Source organism: Paramormyrops kingsleyae, chromosome 17, assembly GCF_048594095.1.
Source record: "Paramormyrops kingsleyae isolate MSU_618 chromosome 17, PKINGS_0.4, whole genome shotgun sequence".
NCBI classification, from domain to species: domain Eukaryota; kingdom Metazoa; phylum Chordata; class Actinopteri; order Osteoglossiformes; family Mormyridae; genus Paramormyrops; species Paramormyrops kingsleyae.
The window spans coordinates 10164513-10185551 of NC_132813.1; the positions used below are offsets into that span (position 1 = coordinate 10164513).

At 44.2% G+C, this 21039-nt stretch overlaps 1 protein-coding gene across 3 annotated transcripts in view; it reads left to right on the forward strand.

Annotated features, from left to right (window-relative positions):
* Positions 1-2686: 2686 nt before the first annotated feature.
* The window catches only part of dpf1 (double PHD fingers 1), a 32206-nt gene continuing 13853 nt past the window's right edge, over positions 2687-21039 (forward strand). The window contains exons 1-8 of one of the 3 annotated variants that reach the window (XM_023833418.2): positions 2687-2966; positions 11618-11647; positions 13528-13688; positions 14423-14530; positions 14648-14775; positions 16498-16587; positions 19424-19502; positions 19974-20105. In XM_023833418.2, coding sequence (XP_023689186.1) covers positions 2857-2966; positions 11618-11647; positions 13528-13688; positions 14423-14530; positions 14648-14775; positions 16498-16587; positions 19424-19502; positions 19974-20105 — 838 coding nt within the window. In that variant the 5' untranslated portion in view covers positions 2687-2856. Of the gene's footprint in view, positions 2967-6225; positions 6245-9316; positions 9544-11617; positions 11648-13527; positions 13689-14422; positions 14531-14647; positions 14776-16497; positions 16588-19423; positions 19503-19973; positions 20106-21039 lie in introns of those variants that run through there. The other 2 variants (XM_023833419.2, XM_023833420.2) reach the window with 2 other exon arrangements.

The window sequence follows — 21039 nt, forward strand, 5'->3', positions numbered from 1 at the left end:
CCTTGATACTCTGACGCATTATAAATGCTGCATGTAGACCTTAAAAGCCCTAAAGCATGGTTTCTCAAACCCTGTTCCTGGATCTGCAATGGGTTGGCCTATTCAATCAGAATCCCCAGTCGACGACAGTCACCCCGCGGTGGGTCGCCGACACTATAACTACTGTAGTTTTAGCAGCCGGGCCTTGTGGTTAGAATAGTTGAGAATCGATGACCTAAAAAACCGTGACTCCCAAATTTTCCCCCGTTTTTTATTCCAGCCCTCCGAGCAGATGAAAAATCCTCCCATATTGCTAACGTTCCTCATTAAATATTTGTTAGCAGTGCTCTATTAATAGCCTGTGTCACGGGGTGGTTGTAAATTGCCCCCACAGTTGTTAAAATAAGATTAAAAGAAATTCCTTCTTTGCTCCACGGGTTGACTTTTTCGTTTCTCTTGTATATATTTGTTCCGTTAATTTAAAATCATATCTCACTTGTCGGTTCGACTGAATGTAATTTACTCGTGTTTTACGTGACAAAATTAGGCTACTTTTCAATCGATTACTGACGAAGCTTAGTGTAAAATCTTTAGCAGAGAAAGTGAGAATAATATTATGATGTGCTGAAAAGCTGCCTATTTTCTATGCCTTCAGTTACTAAGTAGGCTACATCAAATGGTTGATTTTATTAAATGAATGATATATTATAGGATATATCATTAGTATCATTAAGAGAATGAACTGAGAAACAAAAAAATACATTTTATATGCGGGATTTTGCGATGTGAAACAATTTTGCGGTGAATATTACATGCATTTTATGTCGTCATTTTGTAGGGTTGTGCATTTATTAATAACTTTTCATTAAAAGTTAGCGTTCCCGTATAAACAGTTAATGGAGAAGATCATAATCTTTCAGATTTGGGTTTGCATGGTAGCAAATGGATGGTAAATAAACTAGGATGATTCACCACAAGGTTGCACAATCATTCAGTTTTTAATTTACTGTTCTCACACTGAATGATAACTTTAATTAATATTACCCATAATCTACATTTACAAATGAACATTTTCCGAACGACTTCCTTTAGGATTTCGGTTTGATGATAAGCAACTAAAAGATGGATGGATGGATGGATGATTCGCACCATGCATCCTTGCCTACAGATTCCTTTTACACGTGTTAACAGACATCTGTGAATCAGAACACAGCCCGGCATGTTGACATTGTGATGTTATAAGTAAAAGTGGAATGTCTGTTAAGGTATAGAGCTATAGATGACTGTTTATGTTGGGTGCTATAGACCGGTCTGATTGACGTAAGCTCCAACCTTGCTTTATCTCTTTATGTGCTGTGGCCCAAAGACAACCTAGAGCCAAGAAGTTGTAACTTATCATTTGTTTCTATCTCCAAGCTGCTATTCATGTAATTGTTGTGCAGGGCTGGTATGCTGTGGTGGAGAAGGTGCACATGGTAGCAGTGAATGCAGTTAAGTATGATGAGATATGATGGCCCTAGGTGAGCCGTATGTGAGCAGATCTGCATGCTTTCACAGAATGTGACATGTATATGAGGAGTCCCTGGTATTAAGACACATTCTTGCTCATTATAGGCTATACCTGAATATTGACAGACTGTCTAGGCCTATTGGTTACCATTTTTGGGGGAGGGAGGCTAAATGCAAAATGTTCTTCTGATAGTAGATGCATAAAAATCAATATATTTGTCTTCAAATTTAATGAACATGTATTTTTTGGACAATACAATTGACTAATAGTACAACTAAATTGCTTCCAACTATGGCTATTGGCTATGGCTGTTTATGATGATAACAAATGAAATAGACAAATGGTCAACTTTCAACATATACAATACTAGTCAAAAGTTTGGACACGCCAAGCTGCCTACAAAGCAGAGTGACCTGGCCTAAACACAGTAGAAATGGCTTTGGAGGAGTTTGACCAGAGAATGAAGGAAAATCGGCCAATGAAGGCTCAGCATATGTGGGGCCTCCTTCAGGACAGCAGGAAAAGCATCCCATTGGGTCAGCCAGTCCCTGGAGCAATTGTGGTTAAGGGCCTTATTCAGGGGCCCAATGGTGGGATCATGCTGCCGACCACGAGATTTGAACTGACAATCTTCTGAGTTCCAACCCACAGAGCTGACCGCCCTCCCCCACCCCCAGGAAATTAATTAATTTTGTTTAACACTTTTTTAGTCAGTACATAATTCCATATATGTTATTTTATAGTTTTGGTGTCTTTATAATTACAATAAAATGCAGAGAATAGTACAATTGAACCTTTCTAAGGGTGGTTGTGTCCAAACTTTTGACTGACACTGTACATGTAATTAAGCGAATAACACCATGAGATAAGGGAAATGGGCTTAATCACAAAATAACAAACAAACAAATGCAGGGCACGAACGTTCGTAGTTCGAAGTTTAATTATGAAAATTAAATATCCTCGTCCTAAAATCATAATGGATTTTTTTTTTTTTTTTAGTAATTTTTACTACAGTCATTTATGTAGGTTAATGTTTAATACACTGTAAATATAACCTTGGCCATATAACGATTTCTGTATTTGTAATTTGAAAAAACCGTTATACCCCGTTTTTTTTTTACCTAAAGCGGCATGTACAGACTGACAGTCCAGTGGCCCAACCTTGACATTACAGTAGATAGTCAGGCTTATCCAAGTCCAAGGCGACACCGCTATACTGTTAAGTGCATGGGACCTTGGTAGTTGTAGTACATTATCCACCACCTCCCTTCCTACGAGTCTGCTGATAGACTACATATCCCGAAACATGCAAAGAAACAGTCCTTCTCCTATTGGCTCCCTGCTCTAGCCGCAGCCCCAGAGAATGAATGAAATTGAAAATTGCTGCTATATTACATGTACAATACCGGGATCTGCAGTGTTACATTGTATCATACTATATCAAAATGGCCACAGTCGTTCAAAACCCCCTGAAATCGTAAGTAGCGATATTTTCTTGGATATTTTGGGTAATTATTTCTTACAAGTATTTCATGCTGTCAGTTTTTAATGATTTTTTAAGAAACACTTGAAAATCGTTAAAAGTATCAAAAGCAGCAGTATAAACGTAACTATGGTGATTTAAATAATTATGGGACGAGAGCAGAAACTAACACACGGTCTATTTTGTATTTTAGTGGGAACGTTTCCGAAATATGAAATTATTGCGTGTTCGCTAATCGTTGTCCACTCGTTTAGCTAGCTATGCATATTGGAGATATGGAGGAATGTTAAACTACAATTTAGGTGACCCGGCATTTAGTGTTCATATAGCCTATTGATCAGGGGAGACTTACATTTTCGTGTGCTTGCCGTGGATGCAAACCCGAAGTACTCAAAGAATGTGCATTTTAGGCTTACCTGTGAATAGCGTTAGACTATAAACAGGTAGCAATTTCGGATTGAAAACAAACATTCCGCTAGCCAGCCCTGATACTCCATGGCTTATCACTGCCAAAGCGAAGATAATAACGTCCTCGCTTGTGATATATCTATATATATTTCTTTGCAGCTCGAAAAAGTCATTTGCGGCGTTTCTGCGTAATCGTGCACGTCGGCGAGTTATTATCTTACTGTTAACAATTAAGGCAACGTGACCAAATTTTGTCCGATATCGGAAAATGTGTTTTTTTTGTTGTACTTCGGTTATTTGGGCCACTATGGCGCGTTTTGTCCTCGCCTTAATCGCGAACGGAGCTGGGCTACGGTGCTTCACATTCCGTCAAGTTCACATTGGATTCCCGATCCTTTGTGCAGACCGACGTAGGGGAAAAAATGAGCGTGCGGCAGAGAGTTGGCAGCACAGGCTAAATGCCAAGTAGTGGCTTTACCCCTGTCACTGTAATAAGATGTAGCTGCGACCAAGAGGACTTTTTTTTCCTGTTGCCATAAATGATCGCAGTTGTATTGTCGTTATTTTTTGTGGGCTGTGCCAATTAAACTGCGTCTGGAATGTCTACTTGTAACAAAGAAAGCCGGCTTTCTGGCTGTAGTCGCGGAGCAGATGTTACCTGGATTCGTGTGTGTGTGTGTGTGTGTTGCGATGCAAAGATGCAGTCGCTGTCACAGAGCTGTTACAAATTCAGACGCGACATTTCCTGCCTATCTTGAAAAGTAGCATGTACGCGTCTTAAATGGGCTCTGAGCGGAATTATAGGCAGTAGTCAAATTGATTTTGGGTGACTGCTTGCAGTTGTCAGAGCTGTGAATGGGTGTCGGTGTTTTCATTAATTTCATTTTCATATAGGAATACATTTTTAAAAAGAAACAGTAATACAATGGTTAATTAGGCGAAAGAAAAAGTGGACTTGCAAACGGTCTATTGATTGCCTTGCATTGTCTGTTTTTAAATCTCAAACTGTTGCTTCATCAGAAATTTTAATTAGTTTATTTATTTGTAGCTGATTAAACTGGCTAACTTAATATGGCTCAGTGTTATCTAGTAATTGGCAGGTTTACTGTACGGCCGTTTTGGGGATGTGTGTCACCAAGCCAGACCCGTCACCTGGAAGTTAACTTTGAGAAGTTACACACAACGTGTCGTTTTAAGTAATTACCTAGGAAAGTGAGACCCGCCACAACATGAGCAATGTCCCTCAGGTGGACACCTGCAAAAAACAAAAACCAAAGCGATTTTTAATCATCTTGCCGATACTTTTGTTTGCAGGGAGGCAGCGATCGGTAGAAAAATGTAAGTTTATAAAATGACATGTTAAATTGTCTTTCGTTTTAGGCATCAGTGTCAGTTTTCTCATTATTTGTTCTGCTGATCACGTTATGTGGGGCATCTTGCGGAAGACACGGCACTTTTCCATGTCCCGCTTGGACGTGCCTGCCTGTGCATAACTACCCCTTTCAGTTGGGAGAAAAATGGACCCCTCACGCCCTTGAAATTCCATGTCTGGCAAATCAATCAGACTCATGACGATTAAATAAGCAAAAAAAAAAAAAAAAAAATACACCCAGCAAATTGGCGCTAAGGTCGGGTTTGGATAACATGTAATGCAGCGGACTGCATTATCGCTGTCAGGTACACAGCATGGGTTGGCTAAACTAATTGGCTTCTCTTTATTAAGTCGGGTCTAGAAACTGCACATGGAAGTATATTGTCCTCATTAACCGTAATTTGAAAGTCAAAATGACAGAAAACTGTAATATTACCATGAAGCCCGAATCAGCAGCTATTATAGGACCTTCTAGATCTACCACAACTTCCCCGTTAACCGATGCTGCTATGTTTGCTGCCCTCACTTGCTCAGCTATGGCATGAATCCTTGCCGGTATGCTGAGACTGTTCATTCCCCCCCACCCCCACCCGTAGTATTTGCGCCAGAGGAAAGTAACCTCAGAAGAAGCTTCTTTGCCCCTAGCTTGGTGCTTCTGACCAGAAGCTGTGTGCTTCAGTCTTCTGTTGCCTGAACAGTCTGCAGGAACACATCCTGAAAAGCTACCATGTTCTACCAAGCTTTCCTTAACCCATTTCTATAGGATTAGTGTCCCTTTAATCTCTACCTGCCCATATCCATCTCTTTTCCCTCTCTTGCCCTCTCTGTCTTCTTGACTCTCCTGGTTAATTCAAAATGCCTCATTGGTCTGAATTCTCTCTCTCTCTCTCTCTCTCTCTCTCTGCAACACCTATATTTCTCTGGGTCTCTGTCCCCCTCACCACCACCCTCATTCTCTGCCCCTCCCTTTTCTCCGTCTCTCTTTTCTCCCTCTGTTGTTCTGATTTTTTTTTCTTCTCTCTCTCCCATCCTTTCCTTCACTGCCGTTCTCACCCCCCTGGCTTTGTTTTGCTGTCTGTCTTTTCTGTCGTCTCTTTCCCTCCGTCTCTCACTTTCCCTTGCTCTCTGTGTCACTCCTTTCCAAGCTGGATGCTGTCTGCTGACTGATCTGCTAGTTACTCTGTCTTGCCTCACTGATTTGAAGGGGGGGGGGGGGGGGGGGGGCGGTTATATATTATTCTGCATTTAGGTGATGTTTCTGCTGCTAGCCTGTAGAACATGCTGGAACCTGAGCTTTTTCCTCTTGTAGATTGTTCTTTGCTTTATTTTATGTATCTGCCACCCCCCTCCCCCATCCTCTGTCATCATGTAGAATGTTAAAAAGTCTGCTTATCTAAACCACCGGGGCGGCGCTGTGACGAAGGCCCCCGGTGCCTCTTCCTTCAGAGCACATGCTTTTTTGTCCTTATGAAGAGACTGGAGACATGCAGAGGTATTTTTAGATCTATGACCTATTTCTCCAAAGCTCTCCAACTTTGTGTCAGTCATTCGATCACAGCAAGCGATCATAAGTTGGATGCATGAAGTGTTGCACGTGGACTGGTCTCAGAGCAGTAACAGGGGACCGGTAACAGCACCCCACCTCCACTACTGACACACTTACTTTTATATAACATTGACTGGTTGACTTTGTTGTGGTATACATTGGGGTGGGGGGGGGGGTGTTTTGGAGCCAACAGGGCCCTAAGTTACCAAGGAAGGGGGGGTTGCATGCAGGAACAAAGCGTGGAAATGTCTGAGGTGAAAGATGAAGCAAGTCAATGGGGAGAAGAGGATCCAGCAGATGAGTGGATGGATGGATGGATGGATGGATGGGTGGATGGATGGATGGGTGACTGGGGTTTAGAACTGTGAACTAACCACCCAGTATTTGTTTCATGAAATTCGTCTCGAAGTCAAATAGTTAAAGAGATGGAAAAAGAATTGGGGGTGAAAAGAAAGTCACAAAGTGTCAGTAGAAAATACAAAAATAGAAAAATGGAGAGAGAGAGGACAGAGGGAAAGTAGAGCAGAGCGAATAATTAAAACTTGCTAACTGCTCGTTTCCCCACTTTTCTGTTAGCAAATAATTGGCCCAAATTGTGAGTTTATCTTTGCCACGCTCTGGGCTAGCAGCGGGGGCCGTGCGGCGGCGAGGGGCCACACTGCAGTGCATGTCACTGCAGCATGCAGCCTGCTGCAGCGGCCTCACCTGGATTGCGTTTCAGAGCAGCGCCTGGGTCACCGTGCTCACTGTCTGCCGGTGGAAGAGACAGTGTCTGCTGCGACACGCAGCAACCGCGGCAAGGATGAAAGAGGCCCTCTCGCCGGGGGAGAAGTGCGTTATTAAGGACTGTGGGGGGATGGGGGGGATTTCCTGGCAATAAATGCAATCACACAGCATTAAAAAAAACATATATGTTTGTGCCTCTCTGTAAGCTTCTCTGAGTATGTATATGTGTGATGCTTGCTGAATAATCGCCTGTGCTTTCAGTTGCTTGTTTGTGTATGAGTTTGTGTATGTGTGTGTGCATGCGCTTGTGTGTGCATGTGCGTGTGTGTGCACGTATGTTTGTGTGTGTGCATGCAGGTGTATGCGCACATGTGTTTGTGTGTGTGTGTGTGCATGCGCGTGTATGTGCATGTGTGTTTGAGCATGTGTTTGTGTGTGTGTGTGTGTGTGTGTGTGTGCACACTGACGCCACACTGTACATTTCCAAGCACAGCATCGGTGGATGGCAATCTCGTATGGAATGCAGGTCTATCAGCTGAGATTTATAGCTCCTCCGGCGTTCCAATTACGCGAACGGATCCTCACGCACGATTCCAGAACATTATTAAGGGGCAAAGGGAAAATATTCATTTTATTCCGCCGGCTTTGACAGCCTGTCTGCCATTTTCTTTTTTTGAAATCCTTAGAATCTGAGGAGAATGTAGGAAAAAAAGAGTTGGTGGGGATGTAAACCCCTCCCACTGTGCTGCACCCAACCTGTCTGACTCACCATATTATTTCACATTAGACTGCTAAGACCCTCACCTTAACTTATATGCCTCCCCAGCAGTATCTCTCTTACGCTGCGACAAAAAACCGTAGCGACTCAGCCACTGCACAGATCCAGATTCATCCATTGTAGAGGCATGGCTGTTTCTGCAGTGTTGGCATGGGAACGCCTTCTACATCCATGCCGGGGCCGTACCCAGGAATCTCCCCAGCTTCGTCGAAGGCGGGCGAGGAGGCCGCAAGTCTCGCCTGCGAGCCTGCAGAACGTCTCGGGAATGTAAATATTATTACCAGAAGAGGTTTAGATGTGCTTCTCAGAGCTGTGGGGAGGAATGCACGCTCATACGTTAGGGGCACAACACCGCAGGTTACGATTCCGCACACTAGCCCGGCATTGTGAACGTTACGAGTATGAATATGCACAGTGATGGATCACAGCTATAGCATTCTCTGTGAGGCTGGCTGGTAAATGATATAAGTTTACTATACAAAATCATTCTATGTGAATTTCACTGGTTGATTAGTGTATTCCTTGCTGAACTGGCATAATTTGAACTGTGTGGTTTTTGAGGAGCAGTGATTAGGAAATTTGTGATTGTTTTTGTTTTTTGTTTTTTTTGGCACTAACTTTTGCAGGTGGGGGTGTCTGATGGGAGATTCTGGTGGGGGCCCAGTATGCTTCTGATTCCGGCTACGGTCGTCTCCTCTCCAGATCAGCCCTCCTCGGCGTGGCAGCTATCTTTAGAGTGCAGAGGGAAAGGTGCAGGCACATCTGTAGAGGCAGAGTACAAAAAAAAGAAAGGAAGAGAAATCATTTCGTTGGGTACTGAGAGAGAGAGGGATGGAGAGGGGAGGGGTGTGCATGGGTGTGGGTGGGGGTGATATTGCATAGTCTAATCTGCAGACGTGGGGGATGGGCGTGCAGATTGCATATCCAAAAGGCAAAGCTCACAAAAGCTGTTGCCCCGGCCAGTAGCATTTTATGAGCAGTCGGGAGCTGTTGTGTTTTTTTATTTTTATTTTTTTATTATTATTAAAGGCCATTACATGCTCTGTCTTTATTTGCTCTTGTGCAGCCTGCACACCTGCCCATCCTGCCTGTGACCATCTGTGCAGCCTCACTGTCAATGGAGTAGTGATCTGAGATCTAACTGTGTAGCTGTGAGCTTCTGGGATTTACAAACCAGGCAGGGCACTGCTGTTGTACCTTAGATGTGCATTACATTGTACGAAAAGGATATTAAATATGGCTAGTGGAAAAAAATAGGTAACACATCCTACCCAGTAGATTACACAATGACTTAAATAGATATCTAGACCTACATCTAGTCAGGTGACAGGATATGCAAATTATTCTTAATAATGTGTTGTTTGCACTTACTTCAGTAATTGGTTTTCAGACTGGGCCTCGTAAAGTGCTTTTGTGCGTGTGTGTGTCCTATAAATTAGCTTATGAGTTTGATTATTATAAGCAGTTCCTGTGTCGTCAATGATTTTAACGGCATTAAACCTGGCAGATTTCTGGCTTTCGATTCACCCATTAACCCTTTTGGCCTGTAGAGGGAGCTCACCGTTTCCTTTACAGCAGGGAGAATGTTAATTGTAACTAATTGGAGCAAGGAGATGAAGTTTTGGGAGATTAAGTTCATAAACTCTCAAAAGAATGGTGGAGATATGGAACAGAGAGAGCTGCCGGCTGAAACTGCAAGCCCTTCCCCTTAAATCCCTGGCCTCTTTAAAGCCAGAGAAAAGTAGGTTATCAAGGGGGCTGCGGGTTACGGTGTGGGCTGCGCTACCTTGGGGGGCCGTGCACGTCTCCCGCAAGTTCATGGCGCTCCTGGCTATGTGCTTTTTTTAGGGGGGCTGTTGCTCTTTGTTTTTCGCTGGTTGCTTATGTCTGTTTGTCTGGTGTCGAGACTTCAAGACTGGGGGGAGAAGTAAGGATTTATTTTGCAGCTCACGGCTTGTTTTAGTTTCCCGTGCGAGGAATTGGCCGGGATGCGTGGCGGTTGTGGAGTGTTTGTTTTATATGCCAGTGTCGTAATTTTGTATTTCCTCCGTTTTGTGCTCAATTGAAATTCTCTCTGTTGCGCCTTTCGGGTGTTCTCCTCTGAGCTGCCGAGTCACCATAGTTGTTCCTTATTTAAAATTCATATTGTGGATTCAGACTCGGATTCAGAAAGTGCCGTGTAAAAACCAGCATATGGCAGTACAGGCTCGTAATTATACGCCAGCTCTCGCCTGGCATATTGACCCCCAGAATCCTCGTACCCGACGCCTTACTAGATGGGAGCGCATGTGCAGTGACGATGGCCAGGTGAACGCGCTGTCGGTGGAGCGCTTTTCATCCTCTGTGTCGGCCTGGTTTCAGGGACGAATCCGCCCTATCCCATTCCCTCTCGTGCTCTAACCCAAAATCTTTTTTCATTATTTTTATTTTTTTAAGCTTTCAAGGACGAACGGCCGAGGCATAATGTAATGAGACTGCAGGAGAAGCGATCAAATTGAAAGCAGCCATTTTCTACAGCTGTCAACTTATTATTGAGAGACTGACTTATTCCAATAGCTCTGATCAAGGCGCCTTGGAATGGGAGTGTGGGGGAGGGTTGGGTTGGGGGGGGGGGTGGGGGGGGATGTTGAAGAAGGGATGCGGATTGACTGTGGAGAGAGAGGAGGCTAGGAGCTGGCTGCTTTGCATTTTGTGTGTGTGTGTGCGCAGAAAAGTCTGTCCTCGGCTTAAAATGGTTGTTAATGGAAATAATTTTGCTAATACAGTTGTTCATTAGTGAATTATTGGTCACCGTAATTAATACATTTTTGTCTATAGGTCACTGACTTCTCTTGTACACATTCAGCTCTCAGTGTGCCTGCTTATGCTGCCTGAGCCTAAATCCTTTTTTTCCCCACGGACAGTCAGTCAGTGGTCAGACCGTGATCCACAGAGCCCCAATCCCGCTGACTTGCATCATGGAGTCCTCTGTATACCTGGGGGCTTCAGGAGCTGTTTTGGCGTGCCACTCAGTACCCCCTGCCGCACCCCTCCCGTCCCGGTGGGCAAGTCTGAAGAAGGTTGTGACTTTCAGGCTGGCCAGCGGACTCGTGTAATCACCCCAGTGTTTATGCATAATGTATAAATTACACCGTGTACAAGGCTTCCATTAACCTCTGGTTTAGCGAGAGGCGCGTTGTGCCCTTCGCGTGGATCCTGTTCCATTCCCGACCCTCAGTCTCTGTACAGAGGGGCGGGGGGGCCCAAGGGGGGCCCTAGGGTTCCGACTGGCTGTGTGTACACACAGGGCCTTTGTTCTTCCTATGTTTGATGTCTGGTTTCTGGTTTGAGTGGCAGGACTAGTCTTCCCCGAAGAAGTATTGTGTGGTGCAAAAGAATATGTATGTATACATTTTTAAACGCATATGGTCCGTTTTATATTATCTGTCAAATTGTATTTTATCCTTTCGTACCTAATAGACAGATAAAAATAGGTGGTAAAATAAAAAAGTATTTAATAAAAAAACTTTAAAAATCAACCGCTTTGCAAGTTTTATAGGGTGTGTGGGGTTTGTATCAATTTATATTTGTCTAATATGAAAATCAGTCCTTTGAAAATAAGGGTGTATTTACAAGTTATTCAAACCGGCACAGATTTCGGTAAGGGCTGTTTACCAGTTTAGTTCTGTGCTGTCCCTCTTTTTTAATGTTTGTGATTGTCGTCCTCGTCAAACACTGCACTCGGGGAAACATCTGGAGATGTGTTAAAGAAGGTCACAGATTCCCTCTTTGGCTCTGACAGTTTTTTTTTTTTTTTTACGTTTTTGTCTTTGCAGGCAATCTGGCGGAACCGTCATTAAGAACAGGTGAGCAGCGGTGGCTGTGCAGGCGAGCAAAACACAGTGTAGGGAGGAGCCACTGCCTGTCAGGCAGACATCACGTCGAGGGCATCTCCTGGCCCCTAACCTATGAAGTGCTGTTTTCCCCCTCATGTCTTTCTGCATATACTGACCTAACATTGCCCAGGTCCTGGGAAGAAATGTATAGCATGGGACTTGTAGTTCTTGTAGTTTGTATGAACTTCAAAGATGGCCGCAACTGAGAAATACAAACTATAACACAATGGAATAATTGCCCTTGTTAAATAATGTAGTTTAATAAGTGGCCTTCAGATAAGCGCACAGTGGAATAATTGCTAGCTTTTTATTTCTACTGTTTGTTTTTGAATGTCGGCTTACTTAATTTTGGCAGGGCTGTAATTTCTTTGCATCTTGGAAAACAGTTTAATGGCGGGAGGTTGGGGTTAATTTTGGCAGGGTTGTATGTTCTTAAAAATAAAATGCAAATTTGGGGTGGATGGGTGGCTGTCAAGAAAGCCAGAGGGTGGATTCAAACATACAAACTGATTCACTGCGTTAATTCCATGGGCGGTGCTGAAATTAGGCAAGGCGATGCAGTGCTGTCAGTGAGCTGTCACCTCCAGTGCCCTTTAAGCGCAGTGCTGGGATCACTGTGTTCCCTTTATGCCAGCCTCCATTGCCAGCGCTTGATTCTTTGTATAAGTACAAAGGCAAGCCTGATTGTTGCAAATTAATATCGCATTCCATGCAGAGATGCACGAGAAATGCAAAATCATAGCATAATGCAATGCGTTATGCAGAAATCTCCCATCACTGTTCATCATGAAATGTTGCCCCAGAAGCTCAGGGCATGAGGCAGGGACGTCCTGGATGGTGCACATTCATGGTACCAGCACAAATGGTGACACAAATTAACCTTAAGTGCATGTTTTTAGGACTTTGAGAGGAATCCGTAGTACTCAGAGGAAACTCGGGCAAAACACGCAAACGCCACACAAAGAGCCAGCGGTGGTTCCTTGGAACACAAACTTAATTTGTGGCAGAAGGTCGAGGCTGGTTGTGATTTGATGGTGGTCCAAGTCAAGTTTCCCCATAAGAAATAATATTTATGAATTTCATCTGTTCCAAACCCCCAAATGATTGCCTATTTAAACTTATCTGCCTACTTAACTAATAATAAAAAGCGTTAAAAATCAAATCACATGAACAATTACACATACAAAACCGATAAACATGAAATAAATGACAACCCCATACCCTGAACCGAGAGCAGACACACATGTGCCACCTTAAAGTCTCGCTATAATTTTCTTCTTAAGTTCTACAGTTAATCTCACTACTTTCCTCTTTGGTTTGTTGGTATCGCTGTTCATTTTGATAGGGGCCATGATTACTGTATCACTAAATGTACTGTAGATAAAGCACAAAAAGATTCACACCGAACACAGCTTTTGCACGTCGATCTCTGTCGAGAGGCACCGCGACACTAACAGCGATTCATAGGCATCAGCGTCCTAGTTGGTCCGTTCGCCTTTGTTTCAGCCTATCAGAGACGTGTCTCGACCCATACAAGTCTTAAGAAGACCGGTCGAGTTCCAAGATTTAGGTCGAGGTACAAGACGCAAAAAATTAAACAGACCCGTTCGATGTCCAAGATGGTCGATGGTTGAGTCCCAAGGTTCTACTGTGTGTTTGTGTGTGTATATAAATATAATGTATATTATTTGTGTTTGTGTATATATATATAATTTATCTCTCTCAGTCCTGTTGCAACATTAGTCTTTCTTCCATGCATCTTTCCATGTGGAACTACGCACCCCTGTCATGTGACCCATCATGGCTGAACACGGACCCCCTCCCCCGCTGTACTCCACTCTCTGCGGCAGCCTGGGTGAGGAGTTCTACCGCGAAGCCATCGAGCACTGCCGCAGCTACAACGCCCGCCTGTGCGCCGAGCGCTCGATGCGGCTGCCCTTCCTGGACTCTCAGACAGGCGTTGCTCAGAGTAACTGCTACATCTGGATGGAGAAGACTCACCGCGGACCAGGTGGGGGTCTGCGTGTGCCTTGGCATCTGTGACGGTCGCTGCGGTATCTGGGATGTCCTCCTCCGTCGTTGTGACAGTCATCCAATTAAAAATAAAAGTCCCCGATTTTGACACTTGCTCACTTCCTGTCGGATTTGCTGCTTTGCCATCTGCCTGACCGGTGACATAGTAAAAGATTCACTTGAGCTTGATAGTGTGGCTGGGTCCGCTGTGAATTATTTAACATTTGCATTGTTTTTTTTATATGTTTTTCTTTTTGGGGTGATATTGCTGCCTTATTCCACAGTCTTCAGCCATTCTGTTCTCTCCAGCAGTATAACACCGGCATCTGTTAGGGATAATCGAATGAACACAACGTGATGTTTTTGGTCTCCGCAGGCACAAAATACGGCTGTGGGTCATGTAATGCCACTTTATAATGCCAATGCTGATCTGAGCATTCAGAGCATTTCAGACAGAATCAAGCATTCTGCTAGGCCCTAAAAGGCTAGACCCAGGCCCCTTTAAGGGCTAAGCGACGTCCATTACGATCCATGCTGTTTTGTTTCAGCTCTCTGGTGTTATTACCCGCACGTGATGCAATTCTCACTCCGGCGCCCAGCGACCATTGACCTTTTCCTGGTCACAGTGGACAATCTGGTCGCCGTTTTTCCTGGGAACGTGTAAACACCCGAGGTGTGGGTTTCGGGCCGGTTAACGTTCGATCTCAGTTGACGTTTGAATGGTCGGCCCAGGTTTGGCTCCCGGTCAGCTGTACACCTACCCTGCCCGCTGCTGGCGCAAGAAGAGACGGCTAAACATCTTAGAGGACCCCCGTCTTGGCCCATTTGAATTCAAGATCGGTAAGAGGAGACCCAGCACAGCGACGTCCGAATTCTTGATTCTCTTTACTGCCGGGTAAACATACTTGATGGGTAGTGATGGGTTAGGCCTGTTTTTTTCTTTCTTTCTTTTGCTAGACTATGAGGCTTCTCTAAAAAAAGAGGGCGGAGTCCCTGAAGGACCGGTGCTGGAGTCACTGCTCAGTGCTGAGACTCTGGACAAGAAGGTGGAGACCAAGGAGGAGGAGCCTATGAGCGAGTGCCAGGTGAGACCGACCAACTGACACCGAAGACGTAGCTTCTAACACCTCAAGCTTCATGTTTCCATGGATACGTGCTTTATGGCGCTACAGCATAGAGACAGGGACTGTAGACTACTGGAATTTATGGGTTTAGATGCTTTATGGGGTTAGTTATTTGTGTAGATGGGTAAGTGAGGGGGGCACCTCCTGCAGGGCCTTCCTCTCTCATTCTCTGCTCCCCGTAGCCTTTCCCTTGTCTCCTGAATTTCCTCCTCTGCCTCTCAGAGTCTGCTTCTTCCACCCCTTCCTCCTCGCCCTGGCTCCTTTGCTGGCCACTCCCTCACTTCCTTGTCCTTTCAGCTCCACTGACTTCCGATCAGTTCAGAGCAAGTGGGCAAATCAGTAGGCGTGTCCTACTACCCCGCTCCCTTCTTCCCAAGATCAGCGTGACTCATGGTCATGGTAGTGGAGAAGGGCGGAGCCAGTCTGGAACCGTCCCCTCGTCCTCCCATGATTCCCCTCACCTCCTCTGTCCAGCTCTGTTGTATTTCCTCTTTTTTTAAGCCCCGCCCCCATGTGCTCATTATTGTAACCCCACCCTCTGCCCCTCCTCTACCAGCCGCCTGGCAGTGCCAGAGAACTCAAACCTGGCCACAGAGTAGTCTCTGTGTCTGTATCCATATGAATGCTGGTCTCTCCGCTCATCTGTTTCATCTCTACCTGCCCAGCAAAGGACAACAATCCCATCGATCCACCATTGGCTGACAGTTATCTTAAATAAGGGCCCATATGCTAGGGTTTGGCATTTTCATGGGCAAGAGAGAGAAGCTGCACTTTTCATCCTGTCATATCGAAACAGGAAGACTCGGGACTGAGGATATAAAGCGTTCACATCTTGCTCGCCCTCCTTTATGTAGCCTTTATGTAGCCTTTATGTAGGCTTTATGTAGCCTTTATGTAGGCTTTTCTCTTTTTTCCCTTAAAAATGTGATTGCTCGTTTTACTTAATGAGACATTTAGGATTAAAAGAAAATAATTTCAGGAGAGCTGTTGTCGTGAGTAGAGGGGTTAGTGGTGCTGGTTTTGTAAACAAACAGTGTCCGGATGCCGTTTTTGGGAGGGTTACCTGATTAATGATGAACCATTCTGTAAGTATTCATTTCGGTCACTGAACAAACCAAAGAACTGAACGTTCAGTTCTTTCACCCAGTGAACAAAGTGAGGACTTCAGACACACAGGTGCATCATTGTAACAAACAGATTGTCCCCGACTTATGACTGGGGTCCGTTCCGACAGACAAGTCGCACGTCAAAATGGACGTGTGTGAGAATAGGATAATCGCACTGACTTTTTGATGTGAGTCTGGGAGATGTGCGTGAGGCCGGGATGGTCTCACTGCCATACAGTACAGAACATTCCCTATTGTATGGCACACACTGCACACTGCGCACTGCGCACTGCACACTCGGTAGCATAACGCCATTGTGGGTACGGCCGCCAAAATGTATTTTTTCATGCATTTACTTAATAATAAAAAAAACCTCCAGTTGTATGTGTGAGTCATTGTAAATTGCTTAGGTTGTATGTCAGGGACAGTTTGTATATTATTCTCTTTTTTATATATATATATATATATAAAAAATAAATTTGATGTATAAATATATATATATATAATTAAAGCTACTTTTTGTTAGAGCATGTCTTGGAACCCCTGCTGAAAGGATGCTCCCTCTGCTCTCCTGCAGAAGCTGCTGGTTGGAGATTTCCCACACGAGCTGGACGTGGAAGAGATGGAGGACGACTTACCGAAACGTAAGAATCGCACCAAGGGCCGGGTAAGAGAGCCTTTCCCCCATTTTCCCGTGGGCATTCGATTGTGGTCTCCAGGTGTTTCTGCTGTTCCCAGAACTCTCTCTCCAGAGGACATGTGACTCGTACTGGGCTTCCTCGACATTTTATTAAGCAGCAAATTTTAATTCACATTAAGCAGAATTCCGGCCAAAGATATTTTTAAAAGAACCACATTAACTTTGTTCATCAGCGTATTTCCAAATGCTTCCCGGACAGAGGTCTAATGCTTTTTTCTATCCACTGACGTAAGTGGGAGATATTAGTTTCTCTTTGAATTGGAAGCTTTCGTGTGGAGAGTAGAATATATTAAATCGCTGGTATTTCTTCCATCTCGGTGACGCCATTTTCTTTGTGCTGTATATAAACCTTCCCCTTCCTCAGTTAACAAAAGCCTGCATTGAACCACAAACAAGGATGAGAGAATTCTTTTAAAATACTTCATTAATTTTCGAGAAATCATTTAAATCCAAAGCAACCTACAGAACATTAAAAGTAACCACCTAATTAAATAGCAAAACACCATTCGAAAATAGTATCAGCGTGTAGCGGATTTACATGCAATCTAAACGATCATTTTGACGTGACGGTTAATCCTTTACAGCGGCAGGATCGCCCCTACAGCCTCATTTTTTAACTGTTTCTCGTCCACAAATCCGCCGTGCTAAGAAAAGGCAAAGAGGCGAGACCAAAAGCCCTGAATGGAACGCCGTGAAAGGGCCGCCTGTCAGCCGGGGCACGGCTGCGGAAGTGAGAATCCGCGGAAGCTGCGCTTTAAATGCTGACGCCGTGGAAACGGATGAGAGAGATTCTCGCCAAGGGGAAATGGAGTGAGACAGTGTGGGGCTTTATGCAGATGCTTAAACGGAGTGCTGTTCCTTATCACTCCTACTTGTCCTGCCCACAGATGTCTTCCCGGCTGTGGTTTTGACTCAAAATTGAGCCTTCCCCCCCCCCCCCCCCTTTGCTATCCCTTGCAACAAGCAGTATAACATGGAAGAAATAAGAAAAAATATATAAAGCTGTCACAGAGCGACGGTTGCAATCTAGCCCCTGCTCATCGTGCAGCAGAAGATGGTGTTGCTGAATCCAGGCCCAAAATGGCGTCTTCTAAACTGAATCGAAAAATGCTGAGTGAATCAGCCAACTTGCATCCTAAGGGATTTGAGTTGATGTCTTTTGAGAAGTTGTGTTCATGGTGTTTTTAATCAATTTTTTTGACCCCCATCGGCAGAGCGACAGAATCGCAGGTAATATTTTGAGGCACACAAAAACTCTCAAGTGATTTTCAAATCGTTTAAAGCACCCAAAGCTATACATTTACACACGAGCTTCATTTCCGCAGACCAAATCTATCGGGTGAGAGCCGGCTGTGGTCTGTTTGGCTGCGGTCGCCCAAGTGACCCACGTTGCAGTATGGAGTGGCATGTCCATAAAGTATCTTTTCAACACATTTTAATTTCAGCAGATACTCACTGAGATCCCCCCCCCCCCCCCACTAACAATTTCATAATCGACCCTTCCACCTATCCTTTAAAAATATTGTGGGCCTCAGCTGAGAGTGAAGTGGAGAATTAATATTTTCCCTGTATCTGCTGGGACAGTGAGAGTAATAATGCTGAATACGGCCAAGGATAAGAGCCATAGAGTGAAGCTCCTGAAGAGACAAGCCAGCGGCAGACCGCATCTCACACAGGGCTGCTCTGGCTGAGAATCATTCTTAAGTGTGTTTGTCTTTCGGTCAAATCGATCAATATTCCAATAGATCCTTTAATAAGTGAACTGAGAACTGTGATGACACAGGATTAACTGTAGGCTAGTATAAAGCTCTCACTTTCATCAAATTTATTAAGATTCAGGAAAATTAACCTGAGTGTGTTTGTTCCTTTACTGTTTCTTTACGATCACATGTATTTATGTTAACGATATAACCTCGAATGATAAACTGTATAAGATGACGTAAGTTAGCATAAATAGCTATTTAGCTGTTAGTATCTGAGCAGTTTCTGGATAAATTGCAAGGTTTTGAGCTCGACGAGTTCAGGGGGCTGTTTTCCACCGAAGACCTCTCTTCCTCCTTTCTTCTACCGTGTCAGCATGGGCTCTGTCCGTATCGCTCTGGATCCATTTTAGTCGAATATCGAATGACTCTGTGACTGCAACGCGATACCGTTTAGAAACATTGCTGCATCTTTCAGGGGCAGAAATCCTGCTTGCGGCAGGTTTTGGCGTGAAGTTGAAGGCACATCCTCAAATTAGAGAACAAATTGTCCGAGTTTGTCCAGCTCTTTGTGTTCTAATCTCCCGGCATGTGACCTGCTGTTTACATACCCAGCCCCAAACTCATTTCCATGTTTTGCCCTTGCTTTTATGTTAAATGTGGGCAATTCAGTATTTGTGTGTTATTACACTGCTGTGCTTAGTCCACAGTTGGGTGCTGAAACCACCAAATATAATATTTGTGAATTTGCTTGCACAACTCATTCTAGAGGACAATGTCTTGGATGGGTGATGCAACTTTTTAAAAAAGCTACAGTTATGCAATGAGTCTAGCTAGAATCTCTGCCCAAGTGACCAGAATCTACTAACAGTAGATACTGGTCTTTGTATTTTCACACCTTGGCAAACCCTGTATTATTCTCATTGCGCATTAATCCTTAATTTTTATATAAGGGAGGGCTATTCCTGTCATGCATACTGTAGACCGTAGCTCATTATGCAACTATACTGTTTGGTTAGATGTGAGGTTTGCTATTTGTGACTGTTCTCCGAGCCGAACTTCTGCAAATGTCAAGATTGTAGCGTGCGTGCATCTCTCTGCAGGCCTGTGGAGTTGGAGGGATGAGGAAAAGACAGGAACCAGCCTCCGTGGAGGACAGAGACAAGCCCTACGTTTGTGACAGTGAGTGCCTCTGGGCCGGGAACAAACATCCCTATCTCTCTAGCTATTGTTGTCTTGAGAGGCCACTAAAAACTGGACGAAATCCACATGCATTTCGTACACACAGCCACATAAAGCAGAGGCTTAATATTCTGTGGTCGATAACTAGGTTGCGAGGCTTTTAGTGAATAATCAGAAAGCAAGTTAAAAAATTTTAACGTTTCCATACAACTGGTCAGTGAAATTTATGCATAAAAATAAGTCTCATATGCTTATGAAATCTGCATAAAAATACTTGTTGTTCCATTCGAATGCCGCTTAATTTGCTTTTTTTAAATTTCAATTTTGTTCACCTCAGAGTGGCTTTTTTTTTAAGCGATGCAGAATGTCCATTTGCTGAAGCATTAGGCTTCAGTCTGCTATTTCTGCAGCTATAACCACCGGGTGCCCGTCTGCTTCTCTGTCTGTCTCCCTGTGCACTTTCACTCCCAGTCTGTGGGAAGCGCTATAAGAACCGGCCAGGCCTAAGCTACCATTACACTCACACTCACCTGGCGGACGAGGAAGGCGAAGAGGACTCGGAACGCCACACCCTGCCCTTCCAGCGTAAAAACAACCACAAGCGTAAGTGCCTCAAACTACCTTAACATCTCGCACTCCTGTGATACCCTCCACCCAACCCTTACACAGTGCTTAAGAGGCTCTCGACAAAATTTCATCTCTAAATCCCAGATTAATATCTGCCCTGATATGAGATAGACCCAGTCTATAGGCACTGACAGATCACATTATAAAAGAGTATTACTTACCAAATCACTAACACGTCAACAATATATTTCCGTTTCCCATGAACTGTTTCTGAAAGCAGTAATTTAATTCTTATTCACACTTATTAGATATTCAGATGTGTTAGTTGGAGTAAGGTCCTTGTCTGGCTGATGTGTGACGTGGTACTCGCATAGGGGAGTAACCTCGCCGTCTTTGATATCCCGGTCGATAGCGAAGGAGTTTATGGGAAGCCATGAGCACACTGCTCCATGGATACGCATGGGTAGGAAGCACGACGAGGCTCCCGGCCGGAAAACTCCTGATCTCCGAGCGTCCGTCTGTCGCGCCCGGGCACATTCTGGCCTTATTATTCAGTCGAGCCTGTGGTTTTCAATGTCTCTTTGTACCGTGGATGAAGAATCGCACTGTCTCAGTTATTCTGAAGTAGATTGAGCTGGGAGAGTGATAAGCTGTGTGTGTGTGTGTGTGTGTGTGTGCGCGTGCAGATGGAAAACAAGGATGCCTCTGATCCTCATTTGTTTGTTTACATGGACAGATGTGTGTGTCTATATTTATATAGATATATAAATAAATATATACAGTATACATTGAGAGAGATTCATTGCACCACAAATATTAATAAAAAAACGTTAATAATGCAGTCTTGGCTGTACATTATTCATGTGTTATTAAGGAGGCAGAAAGACAGCAGTTACTGTCTAGACACACCTCATTCTGCAGTCTACGCCTACTCCGCAGACCACTGCAAACGACTGAAGTGCAGCTTTCG